The sequence below is a fragment of the Homalodisca vitripennis genome, chromosome X (assembly GCF_021130785.1).
Source record: "Homalodisca vitripennis isolate AUS2020 chromosome X, UT_GWSS_2.1, whole genome shotgun sequence".
Lineage (NCBI taxonomy): Eukaryota > Metazoa > Arthropoda > Insecta > Hemiptera > Cicadellidae > Homalodisca > Homalodisca vitripennis.
In genome coordinates this window covers 37,147,270-37,164,484 of record NC_060215.1, presented here as the reverse complement: position 1 = coordinate 37,164,484, position 17,215 = coordinate 37,147,270, and the positions used below count along the sequence as shown (strand labels likewise).

The 17,215-nt window shown below is 38.0% G+C and overlaps 1 protein-coding gene across 2 annotated transcripts in view; it reads right to left on the bottom strand.

The window, feature by feature from the left end:
• LOC124368915 (exopolyphosphatase PRUNE1) overlaps positions 1-15,601 on the bottom strand; it is a 28,512-nt gene extending 12,911 nt beyond the window's left edge. The window contains exons 1-3 of one of the 2 annotated variants that reach the window (XM_046826458.1): positions 15,349-15,601; positions 8,296-8,525; positions 2,084-2,349 (exon numbers count right to left, since the gene is read on the bottom strand). In XM_046826458.1, coding sequence (XP_046682414.1) covers positions 2,084-2,349; positions 8,296-8,525; positions 15,349-15,396 — 544 coding nt within the window. In that variant the 5' untranslated portion in view covers positions 15,397-15,601. Of the gene's footprint in view, positions 1-2,083; positions 2,350-8,295; positions 8,526-15,246; positions 15,283-15,348 lie in introns of those variants that run through there. The other variant, XM_046826459.1, reaches the window with a different exon arrangement.
• Positions 15,602-17,215: the final 1,614 nt, after the last annotated feature.

The window sequence follows — 17,215 nt, the reverse complement described above, 5'->3', positions numbered from 1 at the left end:
CAACAATAGGTGTCAAAAATTTAGATCCACACAAGCACAGATAACAAGAGGAGTCCCACAGGGATCTGTGCTTGGCCCTGTACTATTTATTTTATACACTAATGACATCATATCCACGCTATAGGACAACTGTGAAATATTCCTCTACGCTGACGACACTGCCCTCATTGTGTCGCACAAGAATGTTAAAGAGCTGGAAATTAAAGCCTACATTGCTGCCTGTATAGCCAAACAGTATAGTCAGGAAAATGACCTTGTTCTGAACGAAGAGAAGACACAGCAGCTTTTCTTTGGCCCACAAAGAAGGAGTGCCCTCGAGTTACCCAATGTCTCAACATATAAAGAGGCTAAATACCTTGGGATAACCCTAGACAGTGACCTCAATTGGAAACCCCACGTAGACCAACTGTGCAAAAAACTTAGCACTGCCCTATATGTAATTAAGCGACTCCAACAAATCAGCTACACAGAAACCTCAAGAACAGCTTACTTTGCACTATTTGAGTCCCAAATGCGCTATGGGCTGACTGTATGGGGGTTTTCATCTCTGCGAAATCTACACAGGGTACTGCTCCTTCAAAAAAAGGCAATAAGAATAATGGCTGAGTTGGGTTTTCGGGACTCTTGTAGAGGGGTGTTTAAGAGACTGAAACTGCAGACAGTTGCCAACCTGTACATCGGTGAGGTAATAACCTATGCAGTTAACAAAGGACTCGTCCAATTCTTGGATACACATCCTTATAACACTAGGAACAGAGCTAACTACAGACTCCCAGTACATCACCTGACTGCCTATGAAAAAAAACCGTCCTATATCGGGGCTAGACTCTTCAACATCCTTCCACCAACGCTGAAAGAACAAAAAAGCAACAGGAACTTTAAAGAAGCTCTTCTTGACTGGCTGTTGGACAAGGAGTTCTACTCTGTTGAAGAATGCCTGCAGATAGGAAGACCTTCTCACTGATGACCACGCAACTCAAGTTTAAAAACTCTTGACGCCATGACTGTACTCCATGTTTATGTCAATAAAGATCATTTGTATTGTATTGTATTGTATTGTCGCAAGACGCCATCTTGACTATTTACAAATGAAAGAAAGCTGTTTTGCCAAGACGATTTGAGGCAATATCAGATGATTTTCAGCAACGAAGAAGAAGAAAAACATAGACTAGAATATTGAGAACAAAATATGCAGCAAATGTGAATGCCTCTGTGATCTATCGGCAATATATTTAACTACGTGTTTAGCTGACGGGCGCGGCCCGTCTTTAGTCATTGGACCGCGCGAAGTGAAGGACGGAAACTGCCCGTCCAATGTCTTGAATGGGTTAAGAGAAATAATAAATCTTAAAGCTAGTAAACATTTAATTTAAACCTTAAAGTCTTTGAAAACTGCATTTAAATACCAGTCATTTAACAGTTCATAGGTCAAATACTGCAATTTACATATGAGTCGAAGTAACGTATATGGTTACACAGTCGCCGAGTTGCGATGTTGAACCCCCTGAGAGGACAACCTGGGATTTCATTTGAGCGATGAGTAAGGGCCACAGTTCCCCCAGGAGGCTGGTTTATACCTTCCATTGAGCCTACACTGGGTACAGCAAAAACCTTATGTGTGTTAGGCGTGGCACATCACTAACCGCAAATGTAGAGATTCTGTGGTGCAAGGGTAGATCAATAGATCTAGTCTACTTCAGGAGATGACTGTTGGAGTTGGTTGGGCTCCCTAAGTGTCAAAGGTTCTTGCTAGTCTAGACATAAGGGCGTGCCTCTCCCTATCTCCTTTGTCTCGAGAGGCTGGTTCAGAACTGGCTTCCCTTCTTCCAAGGAGACAGGACTGAGATTAATACCCTGAATTCTTCCTCATGGATCTTGACAAGAGATGGCTCCTATTCCCAACCTTACCCATCCCGAATATCCTGTCACTCCGGAAGCAGCACAAAGGTCCTTTTAGGACTATGTGGAATTTCTAGGTTTCTTGTCCAGAGAGAACAAAAAAAAGGGCCACAGTTAGTGACAAGTGCAAAGGTTTAAATCTAGAACATATGAAAAGCCACCAATAAGTAAAAAGTTCACTCACCTAACAGTAAGACAGCCACTATCGGCGTTACTAGGTCTGGGGCTACAGTAAAAAGTTTTTCTGCCACAAGGGTGCAGCATGATCCGACAATGCGCAGTGTGATGTCTGTATTGTCCCATGACCAGGCAGGATCCTGAGGGCGGTGGTCTAACACATTTACAACACTTGACACCAGGCCTGTGTCAGAGGGCTGTAATACATGGTGGTCCACTAATGACAACCGTAAATTACCTTTACGGTTCAGACTTTCTAGGTCAATCTCATCTCTGAAAATACAAAATTATTTGAAAAATTGGAAATAAAAACGTAACTGTAACAATAAAATATGTAGTAGGCCTGTATATCAAACCAACTTAATTTGCACAAGTTTAATAAAATAAGAAAACATAAAGGCTCTCATTTTTCATGTATAGAGAAAGTCTAAGTAGTCTAAATATGATTCGGAGTTGGTCCTGAAGTAATGATGCACCATTTAGTAAAGAGCCTTTGTTCCTTGTGCCTTCAAGAGGTCAGATTGTAAAAAATATGAGTTTTTATGCAACCTAAAACAATATCTATTTTAACACACAATTAAAATTTACATGAAAGAATAATATTGTCAAATGGCTTACAACAAAATTTATATAACACATAGGAAAAAAGGAAAACAAAGTGTCTAAAACTTGTTATGTGTAACAGCAATTTATTTGCTCTATAAATGTACGGAACTATACTGACAAAACATAAAATAAGGTAGACTGAATGTTAAGGCTTTAATATGGGTGCGGAAGTGGCGGGGTCTTCATACCCCGACACATGTGCCAAGCCAGAGCGTCCATGAAGCACACGCACAGCTATCTTCTCTTTTCTTAAGTGCTGTATTTTCGTGCGCATGCACCTGGTAACTGCTTGTTTCTGACTATCCTTACCACACTCATTTTTCATTTCTTACTACCCTCACCTATTGGGAAAACTTCCCAAAAATCTGGCTCCAACTATACTCTACTATACTAAACTTAAGTTTCTTTCTATATCCAAGCCAAGGTGGAACAGCATATGCCGAAGGCTGCGTGATCAAGGGTGTGCTTGGTCGTTAATATGCGAACTCTGGATACCTGGCAACCTCCAGTTTATACATAGCCTTCCCCAAGTAGAACGGGACAATGCTTGGGGTGACCTTTAGATCTCCGCTACTCGTGGGAACACTATGAGTAATGAAATACCAAAAGATTTAAACAAACCAGAGAGCAGCACTCAAAAAGTGGAAAAGAAAAGTGAGTATACACCTTATACAGATTAACCTTCACCATGCTAAGGGCACAACCGACATCTTAAGTAGGAGGTTTATCTCAAAAGGCCTGGATATCGCCCTAATCCAGGAACCTTGGATCAACAGAGGTTGCATCAGAGAATTAACGACTCAAGTTGGTAATCTCATATATGATCGATCAATTGAAAATGCCAGAACATGTATCCTAATTTCAAAAAACATAACAGCCTTTCCTATTACAGATCTGATAACAAGAGATATTGTGGCGGCTACTGTGAAAGTGGCATCACAGCAAGGGATAAAAGAGGTTACCATAGCCTCAGCCTACTTCCCCGACCCGTCAACAAGCTGCCCACCAAAAGAAATAGAAAGACTATTGCAGAGCTGCAGAGATAGAGGTTCAGCCCTCATTCTCGGCTGTGACTCCAATGCTTACCATAACTACTGGGGTGGTAAAGCAAAAGCCGTGGTGGACTGGGAGGTTAGAAAACAGTAAGAAATAAAACTAGAAAATTACTAAAATGGGCAAAAAGGACAGACGATTGGCTCCCTTATCTATATGCCCAAAACAAATACAAAAGAGAACTAAGGAAGAACAAAAGAAGAACCTGGAGAAACTTTTGCAAAAACATTAACAGCCTACCAGAGGCTGCCAGGCTTCAAAAAACTCTCCAAACTGATCACACTAACTCAATGGGAACCTTAGTAAAGGCCAACGGTGACCTTACAGTGAACAGGAAGGAGACCTTAGAACTGCTTCTGGAGACGCGCATTCCGGGGGGTCACCTGACTTGAAATGAGGATATTTATTCTCTAGTCCAGGAGAGATCCAGCCGAAAGATTGCAAAAGCCAGACAGCGGTATAACAGACTATTCACACATGAAAGAATTAAATGGGCAATAAATTCAAATGGGGAATTAAATTCAAGCCATTTAAATCTCCTGGGGCAGATGGAGTTTTTCCAGCCCTTCTTCAAGAGGGGCTGGACATCTTATTAAATACTCTCATCATTCTGTTTAGAAGCAGTTACGCCTTAGGATATATTCCAAAAAACCTGGAGGACAGCACTGGTGGTGTTCGTGCGGAAAAAAGACAGGGATCCGACACAACCCAACTCGTACAGACCCATAAGCTTAACCTCCTTCATGGTGAAAACTATGGAAAAAATAATAAACAGACACATAAGGGACATAATATTACTAGACCATCCACTTAGTCCCACTCAACACGCTTACGTAGAAGGTAAATCAACTACCACCGCTCTCCACAGATTAGTGGAAGAGGTGAAGAACACCTTCGACGAAAAGGAAGCCCTAGTCAGCATCTTTATGAACATTGAAGGAGCTTTCGACCGAGTAGCATATCAATCCATGAAGTCTGCTATGGAACGTTTTGGAATTCCTCCAGATGTAGTCAAATGAATAGTAGTCCTCCTAAAAAGCAGATAAGTAAAAGCAAAGTACGGAGACGAATCTGCCGCAATCACGGCCTAGAAAGGCTGCCCCCTTTAAATGGGGATTGAAACCCAGAATGATATATTGGATCTACGAAACTATAATAAAACCAATGATCACATATGCTGCCTTAGTGTGGTGACCGAAAGTAGAACAAACAACAGACCTGCTAAAAGGCTACAGAGTCTTCAAAGGATAGCTTGCTTAAGCATCACGGGAGCGATGAGCTCCTGTCCAACACTAGCAACTGAAGCGGTCCTGGGATACACTCCTCTAGGGCAGCAGGTGATGAGAACAGCTCTTCTAAGTGCAATGAAGCTTCTAGGAACAAAGGTAATAAATACTACCTCCTTAGAAGGCCACATGAAGATATTGCAGGTATTCCATGAGGCTGAAATGCTAACCAATGTATCAGATGCAATGGTTAAGAAATAATCCTTTGATAACCCATATACGGTCTCTATCGAAAGTAGGGAGAAATGGATTAAAAAGGAGGCCTACCCTACAAAAGGAGTCCTGAAGTTCTACACAGATCGTTCACACCTTGACTCTAGGGCAGGATACAGAATATACAGACCAGGAGTTGACATGACTGTTCCCCTGGGAAGACATGCCACGGATTTTCAGGCGGAGGTCATGGCAATAGACTCATGTTCCAGAAGACTTATACAAATGAGGACAAAAGGATTAAAATACTTAATACTTTTTGATAGTCATGTTGCACAAAAGGCACTCGATACCTGTTCGTTTGACTCGAAAGCAGTCTGGGAATGTAAGAATGCTCTAGCTGAGCTGGCAACGAATAACAGAATGATACTCGGGTGCCGGGTCATGAAGGCATTCATGGTAATGAAAAAGCAAACATCCTCGCCAAAAAGGGAGCGGAGTCCATAATGGTGGGGCCTGAGCCAGGTTACGGGATAGCCTTTATCCAACAGTAAAGCTCTGGTCAAAGATTGAGAAAAGAGGGTAAGAAACATTTATTGGAGTAGAGCCTCAGGATTAAGACTATCCAAAATGTTTATCTCTCCTTACGTTAAAGGGTGGACAGCTTTCTTAAATCAGAATAAGGAGGATATAAGACTAATATTAGGAATGTTGAGAGGACATGGCTCTCTAAGGAAACATCGTATGAGGGTGGGGCTTAGCCAGACTGACGAATGTAGACTCTGTGGAGAAGAGAAGGAATCAGCAGAGCATATCTGGTTGGATTGTCCTGCCATCTTAGAAACTCGGAAAAGATACCTGTGAGCATATCTCCTCAGCCCCAAGGATATCAGAGAACAGGAGCCCTCAAATCTGATCGGTTTTTGCAAAAGCCTCAGACTTAGAGGACGCAAAATTAAAGTAAGGGAAAGTCCTTTTAGGATTAAGCACGGGGACAAACTGCCCTTTTCCTTTAGGAAGGAAAAAAAGGCTTTAGTATACTTTGTCTTCGGTTAGGACTACAGTCCGGGAAGCAAGAGCCAATTTGCATTATTTATAAGAACACAACCTAATTTTCATGAAATCAATAGAGGATTAATTTCCCCTAAGAAAGGAATTAATAGCCAGCCTCACTAATTTTGGTGAGTATAAAAATGGAAGGGTAGCAAAAAGGATTAAACTTAAAACTAACCAACAGATGGACAAAAATAATGGTTACATGATCAAAACTAGCCAACATGATACAGATGGTGAAAGCTGTCATTTTTATCAATTTCTTTATTAATTCCAAGAAAACTAGATTGACAGTTAACTAGATATCTTTACCTCCATCAAATCCAAAATCAACCGGTGAGTGTTGTCACAAGTTATGTGTTTCGAAGATAACACTCAATCATCAGACTACAGTTAAAAATTGAATCCTCCAAATATCTGCATTTTTTTAGTTACAATCACGTAATACAACAAAACACAAACACTCAGTTCACGTAGACACATTCAAACTTTATAGGCCTACATCTACACGGCACAACAGCAGCTTGGGTTCTAATAAGCAAACCTAGATTGTGTTGGTATAAAGTCCACCTGGACAGTTAATATATTTGGTTGCATCTATACTGTAAAATATACTTAAGAATAAAGTAGTTTTTTAGTTCAGATTTATTAAAGTTTTAATATGTTGTTAGAAGACTTATATAATTAAATGAATATTTCATATGGCAAGTTTTAAAACGAATCATAGTTCAACTTATGTACAGCCTATTAAAAACTTTAAATTCAAATTTGCAATACACATTTATAATAAACATTTTATATTCACATAAGTAATTGTATGTGTACACCACTAAATTATTGTTACTAAAAATATCAGTAAATGAGTGATTTATTTCCTATTGGATATTATTTTTGGTGTCTTCTTTGTAGGTAGTTAATTATTTCAATCAATTTGAACAGCTTATTTTTATGAGTAAACTCAAATTTAAATGTGTATTAACAACCTTAAAAGTTCAAATTTGTGGAGTACCACTATCATTAAAATTGTTTAATATAATGTTAAAATCACGGATCATACCTTTCTTTTACTTCACATTGTATTCAACATAGTATGTTTTAGATGCGTTAATATTAAATTAATCAGTTTCAAATAATAACGGTTTGTAATCCGTTCAAGAACAGTAATGTTTTAAAATAGGTGATAGGATACATGTCATGATAGTGGTGAAATGCAAAACTGAAACCTAATATTGAATATTTCAGTTTTTAAAATCTTATTGCTGTACAATTTTGTTTTATTGCTCAATGTCTGATTTTTTAACAGAATTTACATTTGTTTTTACCCACTCTAAACTAATAAAGTTAGCCATGTATTTCTATCAACACTATTATGGTATATCACCAATTTTAAGTTTGTATTTAAAACTGTACCAATTGAAACATAGCAATAATTGAAACAATAACGGTTGGAAGAGAAGAGGTCTGCATACAAATACTACAGATGAGCCGCTTTGAAAGCGACCTGAGAGAAGATTTCCTGCGCATAGGGGGAGGGGGAGGAGCAGGAGCTTGATTACAAGCCACAAGTGGGAACCGAGGGCTTTGCTTCCCTGCGTTGGTATTTTGGAGCTTCACGCCATGTTTTGTTATCCTCATTGTTATGGAATAACAAATATTATTATTTATGTTAAAAATAGACCATTGCATCTATGTAATATGTTAGTATATTTAAGAAGTATTTTAACAAATGTTCATTGTTAACAGCTGTTGTTATTATTACTGGGTTTGTAAAACAGCTGTTGTGTAACATATACCCTATGAGTGGTAAAGTGGCAAGGAGTGGTTGGTAGGGATTGTGGAGGGGGAAATGAGTCTGTAATTCTTCTCCCTCTCCACATATCTCTCTCTCTCACTCCCCCCCCCCTGCACTGTTCACTTAACAGGTCGCTTCCAAAGCGGCTCATCTATAATAATGCTGCATTATCTGAATAGTAGTTTTGACATTTATGTTATCAAAATGAATTCAACATTTTTTAGGAGTTACAAACTGAAAGTAATTGAGGTAAATTGTTACTGTCACCTTATTTACCTACAGATAACATTGTCTAAACCAATGTTGAGTTTATTGAGGAAGTAAATGACTTCAGTCTTCACTGGCAAATGTTCTCGAGGAATGTTGAATACCGGGATAACGACACTCTCTGGGGTCTTCAAATGATTTAGTAGCAAACCATATGTCAAACTTGAAATGGCAGAGTCCAAATCGCATGTTTCATTTCCAAGAATCACCAACACGCTTTTGAATGTTAGAAGATTTTTCTGAAATTAAACACAGAATTCTTAAAATAAGTAGATAAAGAGTGATTAGTCTATGGGAGGCGATACAATTTTAACATTGCTATTTAATATTTTTAAAAGCTAAGATTCAGTAATTAGGTAATTCCTCACAGATCCAAAAGAAAATCTGATTTTATTTATTCAAGAAAAAGCTTTGAATATTATAAGAATTAATAAATAATATGAAATTACGTATGTATTTTTCTGATGATTTCCATGACATCATTTTTCAACAACTTTCATAAAAACAGCAAAAATAAGAGCTGCTAAGGAGACAAGAATCACTGAACTCTCAGGTAAGCACCAACAGAAATATTGAAAACAAACATTCTTTAAAAACTAAGGCACTTTACTGGATACCAGGTAACAAAAGATCAATCAATAAGCAGAAAATATAAAATTTCTGATGTAATATCTGATATTTGCATCATAAAATTCACCAACTAAATAAAATGTTTTATTTTCAAGCTAATCACAGATTAAGGGCTTTATACAATTTGTTGTAAATTATTTTCCTGCAATTAGTAACTATCAGTAACTGAATATTCCATTCCTGTTATAAACAAACTAATTTTATTTACCAACATATTAACTTTCACACAAACACTGACTGAATAGACTACTGGTTACGTACTGAGAGTGGCATGCAGTGGGTAAAATATTAGGTGAAGCAGTGTTGTAGTATTGTTTTGAACAATTTTCATCATCATCAATGAAGGATAGATAAGGTACTGAAGAGTCTGGAGAATGAGTCCATTTAACATTGAGTTCACTGACAGGAATTCTTGAGAAAATTGCATTTTAGAAAACCGTGTTTTACTTTAATTTTGAATTGATTGCAAATTGCTCATTAGGGAAAAATAGATATCTCACTAAGATGTTTTAAAGGGTTTTTACATAAGACATTGTTTTTTTTACATAAGACATTGTTTTTAATTACTCTTGTATTGTTCCACTAATATTAAAGTACCGAGTATATTTTTCAATTTACTTGATTTAAATTTAAATAGAAAATAAAACATTGTCACAAATATATTATTGACTAATTACAAAACATTGCAACAATTTGCATACATGCTATCTATATGTTTAGTCATGGATGTTCAAAAAGTCACGGATGATTAGAAAAGGTTAAATTAATTTAATATCATGTTTGTTTACTAACATACACACAATACGCACTAGAGAAGATGCGGTTACACACTGAAGCTAAAGATTGGGCAGACTTGGTTATCCTTGGCAGTGCTCAAATGTCAACAGAAGCTAGCATTCTCTCATACATTTCTCGTTGTGGTTTCCCCCACCAGATCCCTCACCCCTACTCAAGAGTACTGTTTGTGAGCAAATCCCAACCAACGCTGTCTCCTAATCATTTTACTAGATGTTTGCTGGGATTGTTTCAAATATGCGGAGGGTGGGTACTATACTTAGTGAAGATGGGACTCACACCAAGAATCCGGAGGAGACCCTTCAGTATGTTTACTGAACACACAGTTCCCAGGATCTTTCCGGACCAGTGAAACAGTTGCTAGTGAATGCCGGCAAGAAGCTAGACAGAGCTCATCTAAGGAGGACTGTAACTGTGCAAACACTGTCATCAACTACTCAGGGATAAAATGGGCCTTAGAGTCTTTATAGCCGTAAAAATAGCCAAGTACTAATGGCATTTTTCCTGCTCTTCTGCAGGAAAGTGCAGACTAGGTGATACCTCTGCTCCTATGACTGTTTAGAACAAGCCTAGCGACAGGAGTCATACCCTCATCTAGGAGGACCTCTAGGGTTGTTTTTATCCCGAAGCTAGGTAAATCCTCCTATGATGTTGCAAAGGCTTATAGACCAATAAGCCTAACATCCTTCCTCCTCAAGACCATGGAGAAGGTTCAGGATAGGCATTTAAGGGACACAGTCCTCATCAACTGTCCCTTACATTCAAATCAACATGCTTATCAGAAAGGTAGATCTTGTGAAACAGCCCTACATTGCTTGGTTAGCCAGATTGAGCAAGCTATTGTACAAAAGGAAATAGCCGTAGCAGTATTCCTGGATATAGAAGGAGCTTTTGATAATACGAGTACTCACTCTATAGTGTCTAAGCTTACATTCAGGAGTACTGAGAAAACTGTTGTCAGATGGATAAAGAACATGCTTAGTAGCAGAAGAGTACAGGAGTAGCATCTCTGTGCGGAGTCACAAGAGAGGTCAAAACCTAGTGAGGATGTCCACAAGGTGGTGTACTATCACCAAGCCTGTGGAACGTAGTTGTGACTTACTGTGGACTCTGAATGAACAGGGCATGTATGCTCAAGGCTATGCAGATGATGTTGTCATACTCATTAGGGGCAAGCATAAGGTCACGTGCTTGGAAATGATGAAGAGAGCACTGTCCATTGTGGAGCGATGGTGTGATGAAGAAGGACTTGCAGTGAATCCTTCGAAGACCATCATGATACCATTTACAAGTAGGAGCAAACTGGAAATTACACAACCAGTCCCATGTAGGGGGCCAGATACAGGTAAGTAGGAGTTCAAGTATCTAGGAGTCAAACTGGATGATAAACTCATTTGGAATATATAACCAGTTGATCTCAGACTACATTGATGATGGCAAGACCTGTGGTAGGATGCACATGGGGGCTTAGACCCAACATGTCACACTGGCTGTACACCAGAGTCATTAGACCAATAATAATGGTGTATGGCTCATTAGTATGGTGGCCAAAGGTCTAACAGGTGACTGTTGCAAAAAACCTGTCAAAGGTACAGTGGTTGGCATGCTTGGGGACAATGGGCGCAATGAGAGGCATACCAACCGCTGCCATGGAAGTAGTGCTAAACCTTCCACCCCTTGATATATTTGTCATAGGAGAGGCTTGGATGGCTGCCTTTAGACTACAGTGCAATGGGAACTGGCATCATCACCATGCTAGCAAGTATTCCAAGATCTCTGACATTCTCAAACTGAACATTCTAGAGATGATGTCTGACAGAATGTCAAAGGTTACGGATTGGGAAAAAACCATTTCAAGTCAACATTGTTGAAGAAGAGGAATGGTCAAACAGTGAACCTGTCTACATAAAGAAGGTTCTAACCTGGTACACGGACGGGTCGAAGACTCTGAAGGGTACTGGGGCAGAGGTCTGGGGAAACCAGACCTAGAGCTAGCTCACGCTTTAGCCTAGGCAAACTGGCAACTGTCTTTCAGGCTGAAGTTACAGCCCTTGAATAATGCGCAAGAATTAATGTGAAAAGAGGCTACAAAGGCAAAACCATCTACATTAACTCAGACAGCAGGGCTGCTCTGCAGGCTTTGACCAACCATGACTGTTTTTCAAAGACAGTATGGGAATGCCATAAGGTCATGAAATTGCTGGCGAAAACCAATAAAGTTATTCTTACATGGGTGCCTGGACATAGAGGACTCTCAGGTAATAAAAGGGCAGACACTTGTGCTAACTTAGGAGTAAACTGTCCTATTACTGGTCCTGAACCAACGTGTGAGGTTTCATAAAACTTAGCACGTAGATCAGTTGCCAAGTGGGTGATTAACAAACACCAACAACATTGGAGAAAAACTGAGGGGAACGTAAAAGCAAAGCGGGTGCTCAATGGACCATCAAGGTCGAGTTGCTGGAAAACGAGATGGCTGCCAAGTAAATATCAGGAGCTAGTGAGTTCAGTGAAAAGTGAGTTTTTAGCTAGGAAAAAGATTATTAGAAATAACAAAATGCTCACCTCAAGTTAACATGGAGACCGTGAGTTCAACTAGCAATAAGACTTTATAATATACTCACTCAATCTTTAAAGAACTCAAATTAAAAAATTAAGCACTGTCACTCACTAAGCTGGCATTCCAACTGCCATATTAAACATATTTTAATCTTTAAAAAACTTCATTTTTGAGTTACTTGCAACTTAATAAATGAAGTATGACAACATTAAAAATAAAATAATAAAAGCACTTGCAAGTAATCATACACACGTATGCCACTGCCATACTGTAGAAATAGCTGACACTTCGGCAGTAAGGTCATTGGCATGACACGTTACACCTCTGTAGCTGAGCTGTTCGTCCGTAGTCGTCACTCAGTGAAACAACACAACGTATTCATTGCCCCTGCATTTTCACATATGCAATATTGATACAGCTGTGCAAGTATTAAACAGTAGCACATTCTCAAAGCAGTATTGTATACATGCGTAGAAAAAACTGTGACAATTTGATCTTTCTTTGCACTTTGTATTGTCTATTGTTATCTGTCTTGGCATTTCTGACAAGAAACTATGTATGCACTAAAAGATACAGTCTTTGTCAAATCCCCTTTCAACAAAGCATTATAATTGGCGACATAAACGTGGACAACCTAGTTCAAGACAGTCCCTGTTTGAAACTTAATGACGCTCTTGCACAATATGGTGTTAGGAGATTATCACTGCCACCTACCAGAGTAACCAGCACTACATCAACATCAATTGACTTTGTCTGCTCCAACATCCCTTTACCAGAAGTCACAGTAGATGTCCTGACCACAGGGCTTTCGGATCACAACGCACAGCTGTATTCAACGAATCTGAAGAAATCGCCTGTTCCCACAACTTATTCAATTAGAAGACATCTTAATAAAAATAACCTTGACAGCCTGAGTGACTACTTAAAGGGACTTAACTGGGAATTAGTGCTTAATGCACCAGCTGTGGACACTGCTTTTAGAAATTTTAGCCAAATACTTAACTCTGCAATGAACCTAACATGTCCTTATAAAAAAACCAAAGCAAAGCGTAATGCAAGAGCTTGTCACTTTAATGATCCAGAAGCTCAAAGACTGAAGACCGAGTTTTTAGAAGCCTTAAATAGAGAAGAAACCACAGGTTGCGCAGCTGATAAAAACCCAAACAGCAGAAAAGAAAAAAGCCTATGATATGAGACTGAAATATCTAAAAAGGCAAGCAATAGTAGACCGCATACCAAAGGGGATGAGGATAAAATACCCACTGAAAAAACATAACAAGATGATGGGATGCGACAGAAAAATAAATCTTTCAGTGAAGCTACTAATTATATACTTCTGAGAGATAAAGGTCCCACATGCAATGACTAAGTCCAAAAAACATGATTTGTGGTACTTGTAAAGGCTCTTCTATATATGGTGATATCATGAGGCAACAAATTTGAAATTTCAACCCTGAATTTGCCTAGAATAAGGTGGCAAAATTCCCAGAAATAACATAGGGGACTACTACTTGCAATAAACAAAGTTTTGTATTCAATTCAGAATTCCAAATAATCCATTGAGCTACAGTACTCACAAGCGCTCTTGATCAGACCCTATAGAATTTTGAAATTTTACCACTAAATACTACCTCATAGGATGTTTTTTGTATATTGCCATCAGCGTGCATCCTCTGATATTGCCGCAAACCAACGCTGATGATCAGAGGTATTACTTTCAGCCCAATCAACAACTAGCTCCTTTTTTAAGGATTCTTTTAATTTTTCAGGTTTTTCACACCATGAATCTTTTCTTTATTTTCTCTATTCAATTACTCAGCATTTTACTTTAAAATAAACAACAAGTAATGTGATATGGGTAAGGTAAATATTGGTACTTATTCAGTTTGGAGATATGTGTTGTAAATTGTTCAGGAATCCTCTTATAGAAACGTACTAATATAGACAGGGGACAGTAAGAGTGGTATTTTGGTTTTATCTGGAGGCCACTATTTTTTTAACCGTTTCTCTTTCTCGAGGACCTAAAAAAACTGCATTAGAAAGAACAAACTTTATCAGTCTTACTGTGAAAACTACATGTCATTATGACCATTGAATTTTGTTTTCTGCAAAGGTTCAACGTGATCTGACATCGGACAAGTTGAACTATCTGTGTATGATCTGAAGTCAGGACAATACTGATCGGAAATGCCACTGGCCATCGGTGTGTGCTTCACTAGTGCCTTTGGCACCAATCCACACTTCTGGTGAAAAGTGAAAAACATACCTCAAGATAGTACAAATCCAAGCTAAAATCATGTGAGCACCCGTAAAGGTTATATTTAACTTTGTCGCTTCTAGTAGCATATTTATTAAAACCCTAATCTAAACCTACTTATACCACTTAATAATAAGAAGTAGATAGGGATAAAGTGGCTTACTTCTCGCAAACATTGCTTCCTTTAGAGAGGCAGAAAACAAGAACTGATCATCATTAAGACATGGAATTTACACAGTAAGTCAGTAAGAAACATGAAATAAGGAAGTCATGGCGATTGGCTCTCAAGTAGGCTGGTTAGCTCTTGTGTAGACTGATTAATCCTCGGGTACAGTGGTTGGCCCTCAGATAGGCCCAACAGTTATGTAGCTAGGTTAGGTAAGTTTTCATTGGTTTAGGCTACATCAGATTAAAACTGTTAAATTATTTAAAAATACCCTCGGGTAGGCCGACTAGTCCTCGAGAAGTTCCAACAGTCAGTTAATTAGGTTAGGAGAGTTTTACTTGTAATTTACATCAAATTGTTGGTTATTCCTCACCCAGAATCCAATTTCCACACTGATCCTCTAGTTTGTTGATGCTAAGTAGTAATTATAATACTTTCCAACTAAAACCATCATAATAATGAAATTTTACAGTACATATTCCAGAATATTTTTAATGTCCCTCTATAGCTTTACTGGGCATCTCTAAACCAATATTAACCTTACTTCTTTACCTGGGGACACAAAAATGTCATGTGTGAAAAAGAAAATTAATGCAATACAGACAGAATCTTTCCCACACAGAATTACATGTTACAAGTAAATATGATACATACAATGCTTTTTCTCGCCTGGAGAAGAAAGATGTTTAACTCAGTTTCCATTCCAATAATTCTGCAAAGCCACTACCTTAAATCATAACATTTGGTAACTCAAATATTATTTTAATCTAATCTATATCTTGAGTGTTATTTGCACTGCAATATGAACAATAGAATTATACTTGGTTAGGATTACCAATAAACAACATTCATGAGTTAATGAGGTTATGTCAAACTTATTTTCTGTATTTGCATAAATTGAGGCTATGATTTTATACCATGCCGTTTCACTGTTCTATATCTTATGATTGCTTTGTAATGTTTCTAACTCTTTTTAAGTACCTAGGTCAATAAAGTAATGTTTGTTCAATATTTCTATATTTCAACTTTTGGATAAAATTTTATAGTTAAAATACATTTATGTTTTTATTTAGACAATAGACTTTAGTTGCACAATTCATAGAGAATAACATTATCATAGATACAATAGTAAATAATTAGAAAGAAAAACAATTTAGTTGTGTCAATTATCACATTATGTTTATATCAACGGTTCTCCAAGATAAAAAAATCATTTATTGAATAAAATGGGTGTTTTGAAAGGGATTCTTCAGTGTTTTCTTCATATTTTGTTGAGACTTTATATAAGCGGACAGGCTGACAGGCAGTTGAACAGCCTGCTTTCCTCCCATATAAGTTGGCTTTTCTTCTAACTGAGCAGAATTGTGTCGAGGAAGAGTGAAGTCTGCAGCATAAATCGACTAGCGAGTGTTATGTTGGTGTACGTCACGGTGCGCCTTAATTAGCACCCCTGGACATAGCACCCCCTAACTTCTGACGTCATTTTGACGTCACGAAAGGGGATCCTAATTCAGCACATGTGCACACGAGGAGAAGTCCAGTTAAGGTCTTTGTCAATTATAACACCTAGATACTTTGGTACATCTACTCTTTCTATGCTAGGTAGAATTCCAACTTCAGCCGGTAATTACTAGCGTCAGAGGTGCTACCGTGCTTCAAAAGGCGAATCTTTGGCAAACTTCAGTTGTGTCGGGAACTTTCCTTCTGACAATGAACGGTTGATCAGGAGAGTTAGGGGTTCTGTCAGTTCATTAACACAGAATTTCAGTAGCTTTTAAGATACTAGGTCGATTCCATAAGAAGATTTTGATTTTAAAGAAGAAATAATCTTTTTTTATTTCGTCTGAAGTAGTAGGATAAAGTTTCAAGGGTGGAACATTATTCTAGACAGGTACAAGGAGGGGTGGTTTTGGATTAGCTTCAAGAGTCTTGTCAGCAGCTGTCAGAAATACAGACTTTAGATGGTCAGTAATTTGAGTAGGGTTAGTAATTTTCATTAATCCTGGATCCACTAATTCTTTCAGGTTATGTAAAGTTTTTGTTTTTCTTTCCTTATTTACTACTGTTCATAAGGCCTTTGACTTATTTACACGACATTTACATTTATTTTGTGGAATATTATGTATACGAGTACGGTATAGGGATTTGTTGTACTGGTACTAATGGTTTGGATTCGGAAAATCGAGATAGCGAACGAGTTTCTCACTGTTTATGGCACACCCGGATGTGCTGATCAGCAATCTCGGAAAGATATTAATATTGAACTTTCTTTATACCTCCAAAGACACTTGAACAAATGTGAAATGGTGCACAACGAATATTGCAATACATTGTCATAATTTAATCATATTTTACAAATAGGCTTAAAACGGCGACACATATATTTTTTTATTGCATTGGCAATCTATTACAACTAATAGGACAAAGTAACACATTCATATGCATAACTGCAACATATCTTAATTGATACCTAATATAGTAATAATTGAGTAAATTACAAAATCTGTAATAAGGAGTTATC